The 25035-nt window shown below is 35.0% G+C and overlaps 1 protein-coding gene across 2 annotated transcripts in view; it reads left to right on the top strand.

Annotated features, from left to right (window-relative positions):
* The first annotated feature begins 732 nt into the window (after positions 1-732).
* The window catches only part of bark (C-type lectin domain-containing protein bark beetle), a 44645-nt gene continuing 20342 nt past the window's right edge, over positions 733-25035 (top strand). The window contains exon 1 of one of the 2 annotated variants that reach the window (XM_073082765.1): positions 733-1364. In XM_073082765.1, coding sequence (XP_072938866.1) covers positions 1035-1364 — 330 coding nt within the window. In that variant the 5' untranslated portion in view covers positions 733-1034. The remainder of the gene's footprint in view (positions 1365-25035) is intronic. The other variant, XM_073082766.1, reaches the window with a different exon arrangement.

Consider the following 25035-nt stretch of genomic DNA (forward strand, 5'->3'; position numbering starts at 1 on the left):
TTGAATATGAAATATGAGATTTTTTGTCTTTAAATTACCAATAGCTCATAAAATTAATTAATTTGTATCTTATCCCGTTCTAAGTAAATTAGTCAGTTTTAACACGTATCGAAAATAATCTGATAATCATTTATAACAGATTTTGAAAATCGCCCCCTTTTCTCTATGTATTTTTTAATTATCTTATATCGTTTTACATAAAACGAATTCAGTTAATTGATCGGAAACTTTTCTTAAATCAAAAATACTTATTTTTTCCTACATTACTTTGCTTGACATATAATTTCCGATAAGTATACTTAATTGACATACGGACGCCATTAAGTTTTACTTTACGACTATATATCGCGTATTATTAATAGGGCAACTCTAAAATCATGTATTTTATAGAAATTATACATTCAAGATGAATTTTATGGAAACATGATATTAAAAATTGTTATAAATAATTTAGTTTTAAATATGTGATATAATTATTAAAAACATGTTATGACAGATAAAAAATGTATTATCTTTTTGCCGGGTTATTATTGATTTATGATAGAAGCCGTAAATTGATTGAATGTTTTCCAAGCCGGTTTGAATGAAAACATGGAGTGAAGTGAAAGGCAGAGGAAGAATGAGTGAATGGTTTAGAGTTGAATTGAGGTAGAGGGGCGGAGGCTTTTGATTTGAAACAAATAGGTATGATGAGGTAAGAGGTGGGAGGGCAGGAGGTACTATACGCACCAAACCGGCCAAACGACTTTGTTCAACGGTCGCGCGGTGGCGCGCATTTTCGCTTATTGTACGTTGCCCCACCTTTGTTTAGTTATTTTGATGCATTTCATAAGATAACCATCAAATTTGCTTTTATTTCTGATATAAACACAATTTTGGGTAGTTCAAGAAAAATGTGTTGTGACGAGACGAAGCAGCGAAGAAGGACCCTACCTGTGCAATGTTTGGATAGGTGTTGAAGTTACAGTGGACCGCTAGTAAAAGTGAAATGAATATTTCTTATTGGAGCTAGCCTTTATAAGGTGTTTTAAAACATGGGAGTGCAAAAGCGGCATAGTCAATTCAGCGATACGAAATACAAGTGGAGGACGGTTTTGTTAGTGTTGTGTTATGTTTGTGTTAGTGATGGGCAGGTGAGAGTGGGTGATACAGACCCTTACTTGTTGAATAAGACCTCTGATTTAACCGAGTTGGCCGGTGGAGTGTTGTTCGGGCGGACCGTGTGGCGAGTTGAGGGTAGTCCGTACTTGCTGCGAGATGACCTATTAATAGAGCGGGAAGCTGAGTTGGTGGTGGAGCCTGGAGTGACCATCAGGTTCGCGCCGATGATCGGCATCACAGTGCGTGGGAAACTGGTTGCTGTGGTTAGTAAGCATTTTATTATTTAATTCTTTATTCACTTATTCAGCTTATATTGACGCACTAGGGTGTGTTGAGTTCCTTCTATTTCAAAGATCATTTCCTACACATATAACTTAGACATTCGTTAAGGTGTTTTTTTCTACTGATCAGCTTTCCGTTTCTTATAGAAAGTGCCCATCTTCATACTTTATGCACCTATACTCAATACTGATGATTTTTGATTGTGCCTACTCCTGAAGACTTAAGATAGAAAACCGGAGAAGATGTAAAACGCTTGAGGTACTCGTACATTCCAAATGTTGATTCAATAAAACCTTAGTACACATGAAGACAATTTGCTTCTCTAGTTTTTGTAAAGTTGTTTAATTAGGTGAACAAGTTATTCACGTGTTGCTAATTATTATCATCTTAGTGCAAATTTGGCTTATCTATTTTCGTAGTAATATAGTAGACCTTATTACATGCCCAAAATTCTTAACCGACTTGCTTCATCAAAGGATTTTTAGATGAATTCCTATCAGATCCTATATCTTTGCATTAAAACCTGAAATTTGGACAGCAAATTAGTTTATACCTTGTCTGTGTGCGTACAGACAATAAAAGAATCAAAAGATGTATTGGTATCTTGCAAATACACATATGAACTTGAAATAGATTTTATATGTTCTGATCTATACAGATAAAATGAGTAGTAGCATAAGTAGTACTGATTTGTAGTTTTGTGGATCAAATTAGATTCTAATTATATACATAGATGCTTTTAAAATGGGGAAAAAGGTAATCTAAACAGTACTTTTACATTTTTATAGGTTTCATTGAAGAGTATAAGTGAAATCAAAGAAAAAACCAAATACGTGAAGAACCTTTAAATAAATTTTATCACAATTTCTTTGATTATTTTCTTTGTAGTAGCATTTTATATTAGGAGTTTCTTATTACATTAAGTAAACCGCAATGCGGAGCATGGCAATAACCCCTCAAATCTACAATCTCATGTTTACGAACCATTATTTAACCCAATTGTTTCAACATCGTGCGTTTTCTTCCGTGAAACTTTACAGCTATCCCTTCAATCGATAAAACACTTGATAAATTCCATATTTTCCTGATAAAACGGCGTAGTTGCCCTGATAATGATATCACTGCCTATCACTCATTCACCTGTGATATCCATTTGTTCATTTGTAAAAAGCTAATGAAAATAGAAACGATTTTACTACAGGTAAAATAAATTGTTTTTGGTTCGCAAATGTTCATTCAGTTACATACTGAAAGTATTACAAGTAGCTATTGCTAATCACCGTGTGTTGGCATTCAGTTGACAAGGTTGATCTACCCACGTTAATCGACCTAGGGGAATCGACTCTATAGTTGATCAGTTCGTTTTAAAGAGTTCAATAAGCTTACAGAGTATGATATCAAAAATGGGAGTTGGTACGCACCTTTTCTTTCATTTTCTAATCTAAGCATATTCTTTTAGTATCTTGACGAATCACTGTAAATGCCTAATCCATTGCAAGGTTAGATTAACCGAATTAGGTATGTTGTAAATTTAACGTACCTATTTTTTTTCGACAACTCTAGTGAATACTTTTTGCCTGCAAATTACCCTTTTCTTCTATATTATTCTCTATATCTGTCTACATGTAACAATAACAACATTATTTCATTGCTCCCAATACTACAAAGATTGCATTACCATTCGAATGACTCACACATAATGAAGAACACGAGCCGTAAAGCAGCTGATGCGCAAAGGGCGCCGACTGGATCTGACCCTGCTGACCCTGGACCCCAATCCTCACCGACATCCTTTGACTAATTCAATCAACAAATCTCAACGGTCGATACGTGTATTAAATCTTAAGTGTAATACCCTCGTTTGTAATTAGACACAGGTGCGTGGGAAGCGAGCAAAAATTACAAGTGTTGTCTATTTGAAATACATTAAATATAGACGGAAACAGCTTGTCAGCTTACCGAAATTATGCCAATTTCATACGGATGAAATGTCTTACGATAAACACTCGTTTCTCTGTTCCATGGATAAACATAATCTGGGCCTGGGTGTATCTAACATTGAGTGTGTCTATACCTACAAAAATAAATACTTGTATAGATCGTATTAATTACAAAATTAAATAGTTAGGTAGGTTAGGTATATAATTTGCACGTTTTATATCCTTTTAAATTATCTGATTCAAATGCACAGTTATGTTTTTCAGTATTTGCAAGGAGTTGAAATGTTATGCGTAACTAAATTTCACTGATTAGGAGATTGGCGAGCTAGTTACATTTAAGTGAGTGAGAAGAAAATACTAAGTAATTCATACATTCAATAACTGCAGCCGGTATTGAATAAAATATAGGTTTCCACAAAGAACAATCTGATTGGTGAAATCATTCCCACGACGTTAATCGACTGACAAAGACAAAGGGTTTGTAGGAAACAATGAAGTGAAAGAAAATCACGCTACTGTCTAATATAATCTAATATCTCAAAAACAAGAACTGTTTATTTCGATTGAATAAATAAGGTTTGGTTTTGGCAATTAATAAATAACTTAAAGTAAAGTATCGTAAAGAGTCTATGCAGATTACTTATTGGGGACGAAATGTTAACTAAGTACATTATTTATAATGAAGTAAAACAAGTATTATTCATAATAATACTTTTCACGGTATTAAATTATTTCCTTTATATAATAATGCAAATGAATCGCGTGTAGCATATTAATTTCGTAATGTAAAAAAACATGATCCACCGCTTTTAATGGCTTAAAATGCATAAATTTATAACACCAGTAGACAAAAACTGAATATACTTTCACTACTATCATGGGGTATGTTTTTTGAGCAGGAACCTGTTTTGTGGAAGTGGATAAAAACTACAACAGTCGTCACAAAAAATGATAATGTTAGGGGAGAGTGTGACCTGTCTCGAAAGATAACAAATAACCCATACGTATATTATTTTGACGGTTATATGAAATAACACGACGAAGATACGACCATTTGGGGATTAATTAATTGATTCATTAACAAAGTAACACTTACTTAAATAATTAATTTAAATGTTGCAATATCAACTGAAATACATTTTTCAGTATAATGAAACGTGGCAAAATTTGGTTTAACTTGAAGGGTGCTCTTCCACCATTGTGTGTTGTGTGTGTTTAAAACAATTGGATAGGGCATTCTTCTGTACTGTTAAATAAAACATTTCGTAATCCGTATCGCTGTAACCGAAAAACGTGCTTTTGTTTAATTAGGACTGTTCCTATCAAAATTGTGTCAAGATCTGTAAACATAGATAACTCGATACTTGTCTGTTGGGCTGATATTACGGTTTTCATGAAATGTTTGACTAGCTCTCTTTCTATCGTAAAAATTGAGTAAACATACACAAAACTTCAAAGTAAAAGTAATAGAGAGACTTGTTTATTATAAAATTAAAGTTTATAACTACCTTGCTTTGGATACGGTGTTTTGGATATATCGTAGATTAATGTGTCGTATAACTCTGTCGTATTCACAAAATAAACGTTCAGAAAGTTACTTCAATAAGAACATTAAATTAACAAATGACTTTTGAGACTTCTATAATCGTAAGTAATAAGTAATTATTTTATCTAACGATTTTCCAGCAAACATAATCTGCCTAACAAGCTTTATTTTGGTGCAAGTATGATGCAATAGGTTTATGATCGTGCTATTCTTATGGTACTAGATAATTACATGCCGCCATGTGAACGTCCGACGAAGTATTCATTAAGTGACAAGGCAGTTAGTATGCTAGTGTAAACACGGCAACGTGGCTCGTATGGAACATAAACCACGTTCAACGTGGTAGCGAAATGGTAAACCGACTATTAAAGCTACTCATGTGTTTATTTAAACAGTTTTAACAGCGTCAACTTGATTTCAGTAGTAAATAAAGAGTTCGTTAATACTTCTAAGAGGATTACTAGCTTTCTAGAAAATCACTCGTGAGCGGCAATTGACTTTTATAACTGCTAGAACCATGAATTTATGCGATCCAATATTACCGTAGCTAAAGTTCCTGCACCTGCATCTTAAGTGAATGACCTGTTATCTCTAAACTCCGTGATCTAGCTAGGAACCGTTGTTTTGGTAACAGTTATGTTGCGGTTGACTGGCCCTCCTGTTCTCTTTAAATGCCTTTAATAGTATAGTTAACCTTGAGTACCGGCGCCTTCTCTGAATCATTGGCATGTTGCAATGAATGACGCGTTAGCAATTATGGTGCAGTAAGTGCTTCATTATCTACGTGCAGTCAGTGGTTTCAAGAACTAATAAGTGCCTACAGTAGGACTACTAGTACAATTCAGATAGTTATAAGATACCTACCTATAAAATAGTCGAGGATGAAGTTAAGTTCAATTTTACACTGATAATAGGTACTTTCAGTCGTTTGTAACTATAAATTCAACGAAAAACCTATTGCTTCTAGATTTTTTTTAATAAGATTAAATATACTTAACTGAGATATTAAGATAAAACATAAAGACTTGATTCAGTTACCGTTTAATATTCATAAGATATAAGTAACGGTAAATTTTACTTTTAATATAAGCACAAGACATTGTGGTTGACATTGAATGCATGTTTTAAACAAGTTTTATAAAATTACCTATAATTAATAGATTAAAGTGCTTATTAAAATGGTAATGTTATACAACAGTGAGGTATGTGAGATGCACAGGCCATAATATCTAACACTTAACGCCATGGAGACTAAATTCTTGCTATGATTCATTCTGTACATATAGGATTAAAAGTAATCAATGTGGTAATTGATAATAGTCACGAGACTAATTAGCATCAGAAAATACAATACCTATTGTGGTTTGCAATCGGTTTTATATTGCGTGAGCGGCTTATATTGTTGTTCCTTCAAGAAACAGAACAATAATTATAACCGGTTATTATAATCTTTCATCTAATGTTATGTCTCCAAGTTATCGATAGTCCTAACATGTGGTATTAACGGTGATGATGGTCTAATAAAAACCTCATTATAGAAAGCCACAAGATCAGCAAATTAACATGACTTACCTATAAATTCATCTTTTGATTCTGGTATTATTATTTTTCAAAATAATAACAGTGTCCCATAAGCGTGGACTTAAATCTGTTCTCATATCCACTACTTTTCTTCAAATAACTAGAAAATTATATTTGTGGGCTACTTAACTCTTATAGGATCGATTTCATTGGAATCTGGTAACAATCTAATAAATTCAAATACCATTAATCAATTAGAATCAGTAATGCTTCGAGAAAAATCTGTTATAATGGGAAAGTCTACTGTTTTTAGTGAGCAATAATTTCTCCCACATTCAATGGTCACACATCATTGGCTTGGTGATGGTGACTCATATAATGAATCACGTATGAGAATGCAGAAGTGATGACCAGTGGCATGGTGCGCGTGCGTCTTGTTAAGGTTTTATACTTATCACTTACAAGGTACATCTCCTATTTCTAGAAGATGCCTAATTGCTATAAAGCTACGCTAAACTATAGCTATTGTATCATTATCTTAGGTAATTTTGAAATGTTACCTTTTGAAATTTGGAACTCTTGTGGTTACAGATATTCATCCAGTACTTATCACATGGTCGGTATTTTAATAACACTGTCTGTTATTTTCGTTTACGTTAAAACGTTATTTACTTTACCCATAAATATCTTTGGAAGAAAATAGTTTCACCTTAATACGATTTCTTTTCGCTCAATTAATTCTTATCAGAAACCGGAATAGGTACGCTTAGACCGTTTTTGTAATGAATGTAGGTTGAATTATAAATCAGATATTATTTCTTGGATAATACGTTTATAATGCTACTTTCTACCAATTTTTTCACTATGATAAGTAGTTGTAATTGTTGTCAGTCAGGTGATCGGCATTTTAATTTCGAAAATATCAGACATAACAATTAACTTACTCATGATTTAATTAATTAAATTAACTACTATAAAGGAATCAGATTCCAATAGGTCTCGCGCAAATTACGTTCCAATAGTTCCGCTTACTTTCTTGTTTGCTACGTTTTTGCTGACGCCCAAGTCACAAAACTAGCAAATACATGCATAATGGGAAGGTCAAACAACATGATTACATAAACATATACCTATATTATTGAGATATATGTTGTATTCAAATCGATGAATCAGATAATATGTACCCTTGACACCAATGGGCGACGCTGTCTCAGCTGAGAAGACTGTCTGCTAATAAATAAAGACAATAGTTATGCTAAGCTTCGTTAAACAATTTACTCCCTCGAAGTTAATGTAATTAGATAATCATCTGCAAGATAGTACAGGTAATGATAATTATATATTTGAATCATGTGCTGGTTATTAACTATGACGTAGAATCAGTATTATTAAATTTAAGGCACACAAGAACCATTTTTTCTTACTGTGGATCACTTGACGAGCAAGGTGTGAAATGAAGTTCTTTCCTAGTCACGATGGACTGACTTAAGGCTTAAGCTGACATAAGGCGCCACGTATTCCAAATGTCAATAGGCGATCGTGACTGTTTTCATCAGAAACCCAATTTGCCTTATCATTACATTTAGTCTTAAAAATATGACGAATGCGGCGTTTAGGAAAAACAACGGAAGTAGAAATTAGAAGAGATTTTATTAAAAGGCGCAATGTCTCCCAATTATGACTTACCCGTTATCACTATGAAGTGGTTAGTCATCTGATAAGTGGCTATTCACAGTGTCGTGTTACTTCCTTTACGACATTGTTTATGTTTTATCAGCCACTGTTTGCACTTTGCATCCGTTTCGAAATGATACATACGTGTGTTCTTAGAAACATCTGTCGACTATGTTTTGATACGGATTAATCTCATGTCTATTCTTAATATGGCAGCGCAAGCGGCAAAGATACGACGTGGCGAACTTGAAACACGGAAAAATTGCATCAAAATACACCCCCTTTCAAACCAATTCAAAAAATTCAATACCAATGTAAAACTCCCGGATTTTTTCCAGGTAAACACTTTCTTTGAACCAAGGAAAACCAAATGACTATAAGTTAAAGTAGTGATAATCAATTTCTAAAAAGCACATAACTTTGAAAAATCATAAAGGCTATCATTCCACGAGACTATCACTGCTTAGTATAGTAAGTGAAATATAATTATAGTTCCTATTGTTAGGTACCTAAAAATGAAATAGATAATCATCCCAAGTAATTTTTAACCGACTTCATACATAGGTCAAATTTAACTGAGTTCAAGGTACCTGCTCGCTTACTTGTTGGTTACTTGTCTTGTAAAAGTTAACGAACCTATTGTTCAAAAATTTAAAGGTCGCGCACACAATCGTAACTGGGTTACAGACTGTAATGTTTGTTATATATACGATAGAGTTTTGTTGCATGTACTTTATCTGCTACTGTATCTAATTCCCATATCTTTTATACGGTTTCTTTTTAAAAAATGTTCCTTTCATCTATATATTATGTCCAAATATATGATCACATATCATCACGATCATCGATATAATTTGAGAAGAACTCATGCCAACAATATAAAAACAGAATCATTAGTTCTAACTTCGACCCATCATGAACCTACATCATAAAACTTGAAAAATAAACATAGTGCATCGCTTTCATGCTAATAATCTGCTCCCTAATCAATGAAAATCTGCAATCATTAAAACGACAAATAAATTGAAACTTTCTATATTTATAACCCACATTTATATTATCTATGTTGTTACATCCTTGAACATAAATAAAACTCATCATATAGATGTTTATCTAGCTTGGAATCGAAGCTACAATCCTCTGCGCCTAAGCTTACTATGATAACAACTCTGCCAAATTGCAACATTTGTTTGAGTTCATAGTTGATACCGGTTTGTTAATATTTTTTTAACGGTGTATTTTAATATTTGACATACATAGTTATAGTAAGCATAGCTTTTATAAATACAAAACCCAGTAGCCTGTAATCAATAGATGTTGGTCAGAACTAGATATAATTGTTTGAAACTAGTCCATTGGCTCGAGATGGCTATCAAATTCGTGTTATTATCTATAGACTCGTGTGAACACGATAGGCTCTAATTACACCATGAACCTTGGCTACTGGTAAAACATATTAAATGTATAAATAGACATATTAAACTTATTAGTCCCACTATTAGGTCTATTGCGAAAAACTTGAATTTTACCTAAATAATAATGCAGTTCACTGAAAATTATCTTATTTTAATGAAATTGTTACGAGTAGGCACACAGAAATTTAATGTTTCCTTTTTTATCGACTTTCATTATTTTACTTATTTCATTAAAATCATGGAAATTCTCGTTTTGGTTTCGATTCGGTTCGATTTTTTTCTTATTTTTCGACAGAAACACTATACCTAATCAATTTTTTTTTGTGTTTTGGATTTTCGATCGACAATTTGTTGGCAGCTACACAATATTAACATTTGAATAAATTTAACATTTTACCGAATGGTAACGATCCAGACATTTTCAAATCCCTATTGAATGGCATGTAATTCAGCCACTTCATTCATAATCCGATATTATGTAACTTGATTCTTCACGATAAACCGTCTACGTAGCAGCAGTTGTAACGGATAACGAGTAGTTTAACAACTTATATAAACGATATTATTTAATGCATTCCGTAATCCGTTATACGCTGTAACTGGCAACTAGGGACATACTTTACTTAATCAAATCGGACTAAAAGGCGTTTTTGTTGATTTGAGTTAGGTAACACTGGTAAACAATTTTTTTTTGTCACACGGAAAGTTATGACAAATTTTGAATATACTAGGGCTTACAAACAATAATACATCAAGGAAAAAAAAATGACACGTCAGGTATCCTTGTGATATAGAAACATATATTTAATATCTTTATAGGTATATTAAGAAAAAAATGCTACACTTAAAGAAGTAATTGTTAAACGTACAATTTATAAATGTTATTTTCGAGAATATTTAGCATCTGGTTGGTCTCTTTTAAGATTACAACAATAATCTTCTTACATGGTAACGCTTCTCCATTGAAGATATGTCCTGATGAAACTTGTCGCCTTGTTCATCATTCATAGCACCCCAATTTGTGGGAAAGAAATCCAAATGAGAGTGCAGCATGTGTATTTTTAAAGACATGTTACACCCCAAAGCGATATAAAATGGAAATTAGTGAAATACAGTAGGTAGTTATACAGTTGCCGAAATAAAGTTTTTCTTGTAAAAATGCGTTTTGAGGTTAGAAGGCATAGCGACATTCGATTAATCGATCTCAGATAATCGATTAATCGATGAATCGATCTTTTGGCCCAAAATCTATTATTTTAATCAATCTCCAGTAATGGATCGATTCAGTGAATCGATCTTTCATCCTATAAAATCGAAAGTCGATCTTTTCGATGTTGGTTTTGGTGGTATAGACATTTTTTGCACATGCATACGTATTTCAGTGCTTGTTTGGTCCTGATGAATTTTTTTCGCTATCTTCGCCCTTTCTAGCCGAAAAGATCGAAGATCGATTTCGTACAATCGATTCTTTGGGCCTGGTTTTTTTGGGAATCGATTTATTACACTTCGATTCGAATCGATCTTTTTCGAAAAGAATCGCCATCTCTAGAGGCTAGAAATGTATCTATAGGTGTCACAAAAAACTGGACATGATTGGAGGGAAATAATATTTTTTAATGAAGGGTTGCCAACATAAAAAAAAATCACCACTGTGACAAACACAGTGTTGACCAGTGTAATTGGTAATAAGTAATTACCTACTATGGAAGCCTGCGTATGCGAGATCGACTTGAACTTGACCTTATGAAATTATGTTCGCTTTCATAGTCTTCCTTATTATTTTCCTGCTTAATATTCTTAGTATATAGCCATCGAAAACCTTGTAACTACAAAGTGACCTGGATTCTACTTTTTGTAACGAAGATCTACAAATAGTTGTTCTACAATATCTACATAAATTTTCATAACACATACACAATGATCATAAACATGCAAATGCTAAACTCGGTTCTAAGTTGTAGAAGCTAAAAACTGAAATTAATAAAATTTCATGCTACTTACTTTACTGCCAAGAAGTATTACTTAACAGCCTTAGTGAGTTCAATGGCTGGTGGTATCGCGATCTTGTCGGCAGACAACCGCATCGGTTTGTGGTCACCAGTCCGTGGGAGTCAAGAAGTTGTGAAAAGGTACCAACAATGATGTCTCATAAATCATTTGAAACAGGCTTTGAAAAATCGACGAAGACTATATTCATTATGAATTTTTATACGGGATTATACTATTTAAATATTTAAATTCAAAATTGTTGACCACAACGCGTTGTTTGTTTTATTTAATTATAAAGCATTTATATGCCCTATCACACCTCTTCAAACCAGAAGAAACTTTTACAAGGCGTTCCAACTTTGTACTTAGGGCTAGCTACGCATCTGTCGCTGGCCTCTTAATTCTGTTGTCGTGCCTGGACACTAACTTGAGACTCATTACAGATGTCAGTGATGGCAGTAACCACTTTCCATCAGGTAGAATAAAGTTGGTAGAACCCTTTGTTTGAATCCGGCGCTACCATCGCCACACTTATTACTGCCTAATAACATCAGTGTTAAGTGATGTTGTGTGTGGTATTGATGGTGTGGTATTATACACACATTTCCGAGGTACTCCAGCTTAGCCCTCAGGGGTAGCAGCGAATCTGTGGCTGACCTTAGGAGGGAATCATGTCTTGTCTGTGGTCGATTGCCGATGTCCATCATCATGGGCGGCAGTAGCTACTTAAGTACTTGACATCATCATATATAATGTGGGCTGCGTGCTTGTTCACTAAGTTCATAAATAACAAAAATAATACCCAGAGTCCCCCATACCCATACCCATAATAACTCGAATCACGAAGACATCGATTAATCTACGACTTTTACGGTTACTCCCAAAACCGTAGGTCACATTGTGTATACAAAGACCTTACCTTATTTGTGAATTGTGACTGATGTCATAGACTTGATGGTGGCAGACTATTGTATTTGAGGTCACGTTCTTTCGCTCTATATGGCTGCTATTAAACTACAGTGTGGTAACTAAGCCGTGACGAATGAGGGCTTATCAGAAATTGAACTAGGTGACAATAATTACATAATGTGGTAGGTTAATTCCTTTTCATCGAAATACATACTTATATGTCTTTTGCACAAGAAAACTGTATCTTTAGAGTAAGCCAATGTTATTTACTGTAAAACATTATATTTTTAGGAATTCTATTAAGCTTAACAAACAGAAAGAATTATAAGAAAGAATTTTACTATATGATTTCACGTAAATATATGTATATGCATTTAGAATAATAGGTAATACATGGATATTAATTTTCTTTTTTCAAAAGCTACCTAGAAAGCTAAGTTCTTGGAATGTGTTGTCGTTTATTTTTTTGTTGAAGATAGATAAAATTCGTCTTAATTCGATACACTTCATGCAGAAATCTTTCATTTCGTGCTCGATTTGCACGAATTGATTGAATAATGTATAAACGTGAACCTCATTTAATGTTACTGTGAGAACAATGCAATAAATGCCAAAGACATTTATTACAAATTAAAACGAAAAGGTGAAGGAATGAACTTTGTATAGGTAATATATTATAAGATATACGATCTGCCTAGATTCACATTCCGTTAGAACGGTTATTGAAATGAAATGAAATATCCGATATGATAATGATATTGATCAGTGATTAAATTAATACTTTTTTTGGAAAAAGTTAAACAATTAAAATCTGCCAGTCTTGTATATTAAAACTGCTTATAACAGAAATTAAACGATAAGGAGTTCTGTGATGAACTCGTATGTATGATACTCGTAAAGATAATTTTCCGGGGATCTGCATAGCTAATGACACGTGTAGTGTATCATATTGTGGGTAGTTTGTCTCGAGCGCATACGACACGGAATGAGAGCGGACTGTGTGGGGGCAGTCATGCTAGACCGTCGGTGAGTACGGGCGTGTTGGTGCGTGAGCGAGCCAAATGGGGTTTAAGTGATACTACTATCCCGACGTTGAGTCGGGAACACTACATAATGGCGACGAGGATAAAACTGAATCACTTGACTGTAAGTAGAATGTTTATTTTTTAATCAATGGGGGAGGAAGTAATACATTGAGAACATAATACTTCATACGTCATTAGATAAAACTTAATTGATAGTTTAGTAAATTATATACGTTACTTGAATAATGTAATTTGAAAGAGGTAAAACTTTTACAGTAAACCATGAGTAAACCATAGTGGTAGTCGTACACACCCACACAGCCCGGCCCACAGCCCAGCACAGCCCAGTGCGTGGGGTAGGTGTGTAATGTGTATCAGTATATTTACCGCGTAGTTACCCTTTTGTGTCAGACATATGACATTCGCCGTGTTAGCTGCTTTGTCACGTTGTATGAACAGGTTAAGTTTAAATAATTATTACTTTTGAGTTGTTCCCCATTGATTTGAAAAAATTGTTCAAAAGTTACCTCCTAAATGGAAATCTTAAAGAGACTATGTACATTGGAATATAATTAATGTTATTGTTTTTGTCTGTTTTTATGACAAATAGTAGTAAAATACACTTAAGTAATGTGTAATAAATATGTGGTAATATAAAATATAATATACAGGTCGCGTGTGGTCATTAAATCTAGGAGTGACTGTTACAAAAAAATAATATTTTAACATGCAAATGAAATCTAGAAGTGAATTTAATAAATAAAGTCATAAATCTGTCATAGGTATACTATATACTAAGTAGGTACATTCCAATAAATTTGGAACAGTTGATCGATTGCTTACAAAGACATCTAAAAAGGTTATATAAGGTTATCGAAATAAATTTCAAGAGGTTATTAGAATTAGATACCAGAGTAGTTGTTACCTGCAATTTGTAATCTGGTTACTAACTGCGACTGGGGTGCCTAACTGCATGTAGTTATGATTGCATTGTAGTTGACTACTTTTGATCGTAACATAACTCAACTACAGTGATCAGACTACATGATGTAGCTTTTAATTTGATTGCTAAAATCTAGTGGTCATATCTACTGATTATTTGAATTCTATGGATTTATATTTTGCAATGAAATACGAGTAAAACGTGGAATAAGAGTACAGCCTGTACAGCCACCCGAGTTAAAACCCGAAGGTGTGGGTTTGATTCCTATGCCGCCTATGGTCTGTTTGGTGGTGGGACTTAACGCTGCACTTTCGCTCTAACAGGCTCTTGACTAACTACCTAGCAAACCACAAGTAGGTACATAAACTTGAACGCGTGAGCTCGCGCTCGTATATACGATTTTTAAAGGCCCAACATCATTTTAAATATGTAGTTATGAAAAGTAATCATATAATTGTGATTGCAACTACAATTGGTAGTTAGTAATCAAAATGTTTAACTACTTTTTTTTTTACGATTACTTTTTGTAATCTGTAGTTATAATTACTGATTACTATATGTAATCATAGTTAGTAATACTGATTACTACTGAGTTACGTAAGGCAAATTGTGCGGAACCGCGATAATTGTAGGATGGTTTAATCATAAAGATATGTAAGTTTATAGTAGTAGTAGACCGGACGTTGATACGAGGGGTGTGATCTATGACTTATTACCAATTGGTAATTGGTAATGAATTGTACTGAAACATAATATGTCAAACGCCAGTCAGTTTAAGATACTATTAGTGTGAAGCGGAATGGAATTTTTAATATCGAAATCTTGTCAATGCCCGCTCTGTGGCCCTGTGTACTTAATCACTTTGCACAATCATGGCAGGACTAGATGCGTGGAGTTTCAGGGCGAGTTGCTGTAGTACACTATTGGTAGGCACCCGGTCCTATGGCCTCGTGGGCTTCTGCCGGGAAGTTGTTGCTTGCGAAAGTTCCTCGCATCTACGTAATGAAACATCTGGCGCAGAATAAACTAGGTTGTTTACCGAATAGCAGATGGGCATCTGTGAGATGACAGCTATGTAAGAACTTGGATTCAGGTGATATATTTCCATTTTGTTACAATTCAGGTTCAGAGTGTTCCGTAATCATGGGGATTGTTGCGGGACATACTCGTATTTACGATTGTTAGAGAAGTCGCGGGCCGTAGAGAGTCATATAGACGTGTTGGGGCGTGCCAGGAAAAAAGGGGGAGAGAACTGGCGATACAGTACCGTATGTTATTTTATATATGTACTTGGAAGCGGGTAGGTAACACTTACGAAACGTTAATAATTTGGTTTGGTTTGGTTAAGACTTTAGACAAAATGTACAATCAGTGTTACTTTGGGGTTATGTCTCGATTTTTAGAGCATTGCTATAAATATATTGTATATTTTGATAATATATTTGAGCTATCTTGGTTTTATCTAATTTCCTGAGCGATCGCGAACGTTAATCATATTTCCAATTTGATCTAAACTTTAAAAAAAAAAAAATCACACTTGGTATTTGTAAATGAGTAAACTGTTTCATTAACAGAGGTGACGCTAACTCGTGGTTAAATTAGTAAATTATAAGTTAATTGTACAAGGAGTCAATTCAATAGAACGAACATATAAATTTACATTGTTGACATTAAATGTACTTTGTTTGACAGTATGTCTTGTTATTTTTGTAATAAATTGAGGCACAGAATTGAGTGGAGTTGTTGGAAAAAATCTTAAGCAGTATTTTAAAATGAACGGTTAAAATAAAACAACATGCAATAGTGATGTGATGGTGACAACTATAAAAAAGTGTTGATAAATAAGTAAGTAATAATGCTTATTGGCATAATATTTAGGGTAATACTTAAGTATACATTTCGTATAATTCGCGAGCTGTGAATTTTGTGAGTTTTGTATCCCTGGTTATATTTGGAACATTTGATATAGCCGATTTGCTATAACTGATCGGTAATAGGCCGAATATCACTAACGGACAGGTGAAACGCGACACGGGCACATTGAAGGCTGCGCTTGCCATCATTGGTTGTCTAACCTAACGTTAGACTATTTCTAGGGTCACGTGAGTAAGACTTGAGCTCATTGGTAGTGCTGTGACGGCATTTGATCTGTGTTTGCCATGGACGAAACGATGGGCAGCATTTGTTAAATTTGGATTCTGTCTACGTAGGGCGTGGACCGGGTCTCGGTAAGGCAAGAGACATTATATATTATGGTACAGTATGAATTAACGAGTGGCTTTTCGGTGAGTGACATTGTGCACTTATAAGTTTATATTACTTACAAATTATAATTATGTTTAGGGCATTTATTCGGTCTCATCGTGTAAACAGATAAACTTGGTCAGCTGCGCTCAGAGTTCTTTGAACTCATTTTGCTATATAGTTAAGTGTAGTTAATATAAATGAGAACACTTTAGGTTTCTTACTTCCTTTTCAATGGTAAATTGTTATAATACGTGCAGTGAGACAGCTGCTATCAGTCATACTTTAAGCTAGAGGTACAAGCACAAGGAACGATCGACAGTTGACTTATACCTTGTAAAAAAAAAAAAAAAAAAATCAAGGACCAGTCGGAAAAAAAGACGGAAGTTTTGGTTCGAAAAAAAAATAACAAAAAGCAGGAAGAGAGAAGAAAGGTATGCTGACGCTGCATTGACTTGCGATATAAATTGATCTTAATCCCAACATGCAATTGCGGTGGCATTAAATTGCGGTGATAATGAATGCGTTGCAAAAGAATGCGTTGACATTAGATGGCGTGAACATTAAATTGTGTTTGGGTTGGCATTACAATGCGTTGACATTAGACGGCTTGGACATTAAATTGTGTTTGGGTTGGCATTAGAATGCGTTGACATTAGATGGCGTGGACATTAAATTGTGTTTGGGTTGGCATAAGAATGCGTTGACATTAAATGGCGTTGGCTTGAAATTGCGTTGGGATTAAATTGTATTGGCATTAAATTGCGTTGATATTGAATTGCGGTGGCATTCGACTGCATTGGCATTAAGTTACAGTAATTGTATCTATCTGGACTCAAATATTAGCAATACAGGCTTTTGTGAAAAGGAAATACGTAGGATGACTCTGCTACAAAGAATATGGAAAAATTGGAGACGGAAACCAAAATGACATGGGTGAATTCAGTAGTATTCTCCATATTTAACTACGGTTCAGAAACCATCAGAGACATGGACGGTTGCATATTCCCTGCATTCCCTGAACTGGTTGGATATACCTTGGATTGCATCCTGTATCAACAATTCCATTCTTTGAGAGCTTAATGTGCATACCAGACTCTCTTCCATATATTTTTAAAAAGTACTGGAGTTATTTGGTCACATTTCCGGAAAAGACTGAAACAACCTGGAAGAACTGAAGATTACTGGCAAGGTAAGCGCCCAAAAGGCCGTATACTAAGATGGTCTGACTAAATCCGAGCATCACTCGACACTCTCTCCACGTAGCAAAGGAACGGCGTAGATGACGATGTTGTGTTAGATAAAAAAAAAAAAAAAAGAATTAATTATGCAATAAATTGCGTTAAAATAAAGAAGGGGAGAGATGTAGTATATGAACTTGGGGTAGTTTGTGTCAAGCCTATTTGTATTAAATTGTGTTTACATTGTCAAGTCGTAGATCAAGATCAGATTAAGATTATAGTGAATGCCCCACTACAATAATGCACCAAGAAGGCGGAAACGAGAGAAAACAGTGGCGTATTGTTAAGCGTGCCACTAGGACCACATAATGACGACGACCACTGGGACAAGAGCTTAAGAAGAAGAATTGTTTACATCCAATCGCGGCATTCTCTCTGTGAGCTATTAATTGCGTTTGCATTAAATTGCGTTAGTCAATTACGTTGGCACATACATTATATTAAAAAAAAAAATGAAAAGAAGGGGAGAGATGTAGTGTATCATATTGTGGGTAGTTTGTCTCGAGCGCATACGACACGGAATGAGAGCGGACTGTGTGGGGGCAGTCATGCTAGACCGTCGGTGAGTACGGGCGTGTTGGTGCGTGAGCGAGCCAAATGGGGTTTAAGTGATACTACTATCCCGACGTTGAGTCGGGAACACTACAACACGTGTTGATAATGCCCCAGACATCGACAGGACAAAGCGTATTGTATAACAATAACACATGCGCAGGAAATCAACGTAGTGATGCCAGTAGTATTGGTTCGCTACCTGCACAAATGAAATATTTAATCAACTCCAAGTAGGACCAAAATCTAATGTAGAGCCACATACATTACTTGCTACTCCTGAGAACTGTCTGTTTGTCTGTTCTATGTAGTATTTGTCTTCCTCTTACCACACCTATCAAAGAAGAACACTAATAGCGATTAACACTCTTTTTTGGTCACAATCGAACCACAAAGACTTCCGACTTAGTGCTTCAATTAACCTATAAATTGTGCCTAATTACAAACTATATATGGTTTCGTGATCTTATACCAAGGTGCTAAAACTATGTAGAGCATGTAACCTGTTGCCCACTATGTTTTTGTGTTTGTAATGTTTATATTAAGGCGATTCACTCTCAAAAAAGACGTTAAAACGATCGAATAACGGTTTAATTTGATACCAATTGTCTCCAATCAGGGATACGTATCCAAACGGACATAACAATTTAGATCCACGGATATAGTCAACGGATGTCCGACACTTCTACTAACTGCAGGTGCGTCTTACACCGCACTTCGTAAGAGCGTCGTCCTGTATTCGCTGTCGTATATCGTTTATCAACCTGTCATCCTCAATCGTTGCAATCAGCTCTAGGAGATTGGTGCTAACGGATGTTCAGAATTCAGCTAATGCATTATATAAGTCCAGTAAAGCTATGAAGGAACAAAAGGTCTACGATATACATATTGTATTAGGTGCACCCATAGATTAGTAAAGATTGCTCACTCCTAACAAAATGTAACCAGTTTTGACAATTCAAATTGTCACTGTCATCTATTTTCGTATTTGAAATATATTAAAAAAATGTAATTTTTAGAGCATTTACGAATGAAACGATATTTCTCCGCACTTATTCTTCGATTTCGTGTTTATGTACAACTTAACTGCTCATGACGGCATCGTTCCGCGTAAATTACACCATGACAGCCGTTGAATGGCTGACACATTGTCAGCGATTTATTCCTTCAATTATAAGGCGGTGAGATATTAATACTTATCTATGGGTGCACCTAATGTGGGTCCAAAAAGAAATAGTTGCAAATGGAAAGCAAAGCTAAATTCAATTTAAGCTAAATTAAATGTAGTCATAGTTTGATTTAACATGACATCCATACCTGCTATATATCGTTCACTAATTCAGAAATATTGCTATATTATTGTTTCTTATCAAACATATACGTGGTTGGGTGGGTACTTGACATACTCTTATTTATGAACGATTTTATGAATTAACTAGTTTTTTAGTAGATATAGTGATCAAAATAAGAACCAGTTTTGTGATTCAGCATTATTAAAGACGTATTAATCACTGGCTCGTATTTAAATTTAAGCAATTAAAATACTGCCCACAAGCACAAGGTGTCCAAAACATTGCGGAAATTGACGGATACAAAATGATATCATAAGTTTCACCTTTATGGTATTTAATTCGTAATATTTTTTTTTGATTAAAATTGAATGATTCATTCATCGATTTCACAGCTATTTCTTTTCTTTAACTGTAGGTACTATTGCATGGTCCCTGTAGTTCCGGGACTAAAATAGGGCTACGGTATCCCCTGCCTATCGTAAGAGGCGACTAAAAGGGGGCTTCCGGGGTTGCGGGTAACAAGACTGGTAGCTCGAACCACCCGGCCAGTGGCCCCGGGAAGGACGGCTGTATGTGTGGTCGCGTACCGTCTTACGCACCAGAGGTGTGGCGAGCGTCAAGCTCACCTGGGCGGAGCCCGACGGAGCAACGCGCTAAGAGGGCTCCAGTTGCGTTCCTTAGAAGACCCCAGAGCCCCCTACGAGTCCCACATAACTCTGTGTCGCTCCCACGGCACTGGGTACCTTTTGGAGGTTTCCCCCTCGATAACAAAAAAAATGGTACTATTTCATGACTACAATCGTAGTAGAATCTGGATACTAAGGGCGGTAAATATTAAGGATAATATGTACTCGATGAGTTTTACACCACATGAAAATACGAGTTTAAGTTACCATCTACATAGTGGAGGAATCTAAGAAAATAAATGAGTGGGAAGGTTTTATGTTTTAAAACGCGAAATATAAAACATTTTCCTGAACGCACGAAAGGTGGTAGAACCCTTTGTGGTTCAACTCCTGCGGCACCACCACCACACCTATTTCTACCTAATAACAGCAGTGTTAGGCGCTGCTGTGTTCCGGTTTGAAGGGTGTGAGGGAGACATACTTTTCCGAGGCATTCCAGCTTAGTCCTCAGGGGTAGCGGCGCATCTGTGGCCGACCTCAGGTAGGAATATCTAATCCTATCTGGGGTTGATTACAGATGTCCATGGGCGGCAGTAGCCACATCAGGTGGACTGCATGCTCGTCTGCTATTCTTATATTATAAAAAAAAAAAAAAAAAAAAACGCACATAATTTTATGGCGCAAGATAAAGGTTTGATTAGTAATCCAAATAATATGGACATTTTGGAACTTTCACCTACATTTTATGTTACCTACACATATATCTTAATTGGTACAAATTGTACCATCTTCAGTTTAAAAATTACGATCGTGTAATAAAAGTCCGTACTCTATAATCCAATAGGGTAAGCAATAGAAGTTTATTAAGTTCAACAGCACGAGGAAAATCACGTTCTAAAAATCACGAAATCCTTTATTCACGATCACGAATCACTTCGCCCTCGCAGCGGGACGTGAATCGTGCTGTTCCTTTGTGACAACTCGTGCTTTATTCTATTCTACTGAACGATTAACTGTAAAAATATGCTTTCTAACGTACTCTGCTGTTACGTGTTATGCTGCCGATAGAACATACGTTATATATCTTAAGTTTAATTTGTTTAAGTAGCTTATCCAGCTCAGCCCGCAGTCCTCTTGTGAGTTTATGCTATAGGTACCCATAATATGCGGATAACTTAATGCCTACCTGAAAACCTTTTTATTATTTGAAAACATTTATGTTCATGTAATGTATCCCATTGAAAACAATTTTGTATGTCGCTATAGCGTAGAAAGTAAAGAAATAGGCAAGAAAAGACAAATGTGGAGTTTTATTATCGGTCTATCCAAATTATATAGTCTGTAAGATAAATAAACATCATATTAGTGACTGCAGTAGGTATGTTTTATATTCAGTTATTTTATTATGACCACGGACTTAAAAAAAGCAAGCAGACATTTGAATTAGTGTCAGTTTCGATTTCTTAAGCAATATGTCTCCAAAATAAAAGCTAACCAAATATTTAAATCTGATATCGGGCATGTAGAACTTTGCAAGATTCGATTGTTTTGCGGAGTGACATTGCTTACAACCTAGTAGGTACTCTTCTAGGACTGGTTAGCTATTTCTGGACGTTGTCCCGTTGTGAGCTGTAGAGCCAGTTTTGTAATGACTTGGCAGGTAATAAGGTTTGAATCTTACTAGTTGAATCTCTAGTCTGTACGATCTATAGAAATAAACAAGTGCAATCGAAGTCTACATATCAAATTAAAAGTAACTGTGATTTTCACAGCCTTTAAAAAAACTTGCGAGAACATAACTTCAAAATTGAATAAATCAATTGATAGACTTTCAGACAAACATTCGAGTAGATAGGAAACGTACTTTATGCCCATTATGTAGCTTTTACATGAAAACATAAAAAGCTCATAACAATTTACTCTTTCATACATAGTCACTCGAATTCATCAAGTTCAAATATAAATACCGGAAGGACTGGTGCATTGTCTGCTCTAAATGCATTAAACAATAAACATCCGACTGCACAAGTAAATAGGTTGCAAAACAAAGTAGAAATTTCATTCATTCGTGGTACCTAGGTCTGGTATCAGCAAACATTTGGCTCGGAAATGATATCTCGTCGCGCTCTGCTTGCGCCATCAGACACCGTGACACTGTCTCTCGCTTTGTCGCTGATTTTACAACGATTAACATAGCGCTTAAAAAAGTGTCACTTTATACGACTGAAGAAGCATTGTGGATTAGTTGAATTGAATTACAAGTACTTATCCACCTACAACTATTACTAAAAGTTTGGTATAACTTACATGAACATGAGAAACGAACACTGAATTACCCTGGATAAATAAAAAATGCCCGTAATGTAATTTTCAAGGTAAGGTTCTATATGGATATAACACAAAGCCTGAAATATGAATTAAAAACAGTTACTGTACTGACCATATACGACAAAACTTCTGAGGTCGATCTCAGTTGATCATCAATGATCAGGTGCAGCGTTTACTCCCGATAAAAATAGATTGCCAAACTCTCATTAGTCCTGGATAAGAGGTTTATTCTTGACCTTAATTATCCGTTGCAGTATATTATTTTGGCCCGTTAAATCTGTTTGCAAAACACCCGGTCTAACGTGGCTATTGTTTTAAAAATAAGCGACTCTAATGGGACAATGAAGGGGTATTTCGTTACCATCAAAATAGCTTATTTCCCGTCATTCAAAAGGATTTTGTTTTTCGGATTTGGTTTCCTAAATTGCGTGCACGTTTTTTCAATATTTCGTAACCCTATTTTTTCGATGTAATTATTCAAATCATCTGTAAAATTGATCAAGACTAAAAGGTACTACAACTACATGTACTTACAGGACTTTTCAGTATCTTTGGATAGACTTTGGACTAGTGAGTAGGTATATCTGTTATTATCGTGCAAGAAAGCGTAGGTAATCATTAATTATAAAATTCAATCGATTTATTAATAGACAATGTTTTATTTAAATTTCTTGCCCTTATACAAATTGTCTTTAATTTCTATCTAGAAACAACTAAGATTAGCAGAGAAATCAGCGGAAACATGGCTTCGCCGGCCCCCTTATCCAGCGAAACGGCTAATAAAATTTCTCTAATTTGTCGCCTAGTAATTAACAGGCGTTTCTTCGCTCTAGTTTATAGACAAGTACTCAAACTTACAATTAATTTAATATAATAAAGAGTGTAAGGGTCTTCTGGTCCTTGTGTGTAGAGTTGTAGTTGTATGTAGTGTTGTGTTGTGGTCCAATGTCGTCATGAGACTTGGGAATGCAGATTTACTATAATATATGTATAAAGTAATAATAAATGTATAGGGATAAAAAATCAGTACAACCGTGATTGAGGTTAAACATGAGAAGTATCTATATCTACTATCCCAATCACAAGTAGACGTCAAAATTAGAAAATGTTTGCTTGTTCTCTAACTGATTTAGCATATTGATTTGATCGATGTTAAGCCAAATAGTTTTAATAATTTATATTGTACCGACATGGAAAGATCCGTTATTGAGAATTCAGATACGTTACTATTTGAATACACCGAAGGCCACTGAATTAAATTCCCTTGTCCACGCATGCTTAAAATTCTCCGTCACGTGTGTTAACGTCATATTCTTTGTACGCCGGAAGTCGACGCACTAAACATTACAAATGTGAAGGAATCCGCTTTGGGCGGCCATATAATCTTGTTTTCTATACATGTAATAAAATGGTAACATTAAATTCAATGATAATAGATATCTATATATTCAAATCTATGGTCTGGTATACGAACAATTGCTTCACGATTAGAAAAAATAATTTAAACTAGATTCCATAAAAAATGTGTGTATGACCAAGGAACACAATCTCCACATCGTACCGTAAGTAAATGTAAAAACAAGAACACAAATGTTTGTAACATTGTACAGTCTTAGTTCTCTAAACTTAACAAGGTTTTCCTCTCCCGACAGAACTAAAAAAGAAACTTGTAAATATTGCCAATCAGTCATCTAATTTGAATACCATACATGACCAACACGCCGGTAATAACATCAATATAAGACTAGTAGATCGAATTGTGAGAGCCGGTCGAATATTAATAAAAAGCGTTCCATCATGGTGCGATCATTTATCAAGCGAGTTGATCGAATGTGCACAAAAACTTCTCGCACTGTCGCTTGCAGTGCTTATGTGTAACGATTGCTTAATGTTGTTTTGTTATGTGGTCCACGCAAGATAATAGCTTAGTATATTAAAAATGGCTCCCTTATTAACATTTAAATTTAATACCCATTGTGTCTAGCTAGCCTTAGTTCTGGACTTTGGGTATTGATTTTGACGGTAGTTTTACACATTTACCCAGAATTATTGTAAATGATAGACTTAAAACTACTTTTGCCTTCATATAAATTGGATTTTTCTTGACCACAGTCTTCAATCCCAACGGACGCCTGACGAAGTTCACCATTAAGTTCAATGAAGCTAAGACAAGGCTAAAAAGAACCATTCAAAGATAATCCTAGTCTGATGAAGCCAAAATTGCAGCTTGAATCGTCAGAACTAATCATTAAAGTATTTTATCCTAAATGATTAATATACACGTTATAATATGTAAATTTCGAAATTCTTAAAGGAAAAGTAGGTAGGAACTTAACGCTAAAAGCTGAAATCTATCTCGCTAGCGAGACGCGACGACGGGAGAACGACAATCGCCTTTTACAACAGA

The sequence above is a fragment of the Epargyreus clarus genome, unplaced genomic scaffold, assembly GCF_041222505.1.
Source record: "Epargyreus clarus isolate Ecla_fem2 unplaced genomic scaffold, WU_Ecla_fem_2.2 ptg000018l, whole genome shotgun sequence".
Lineage (NCBI taxonomy): Eukaryota > Metazoa > Arthropoda > Insecta > Lepidoptera > Hesperiidae > Epargyreus > Epargyreus clarus.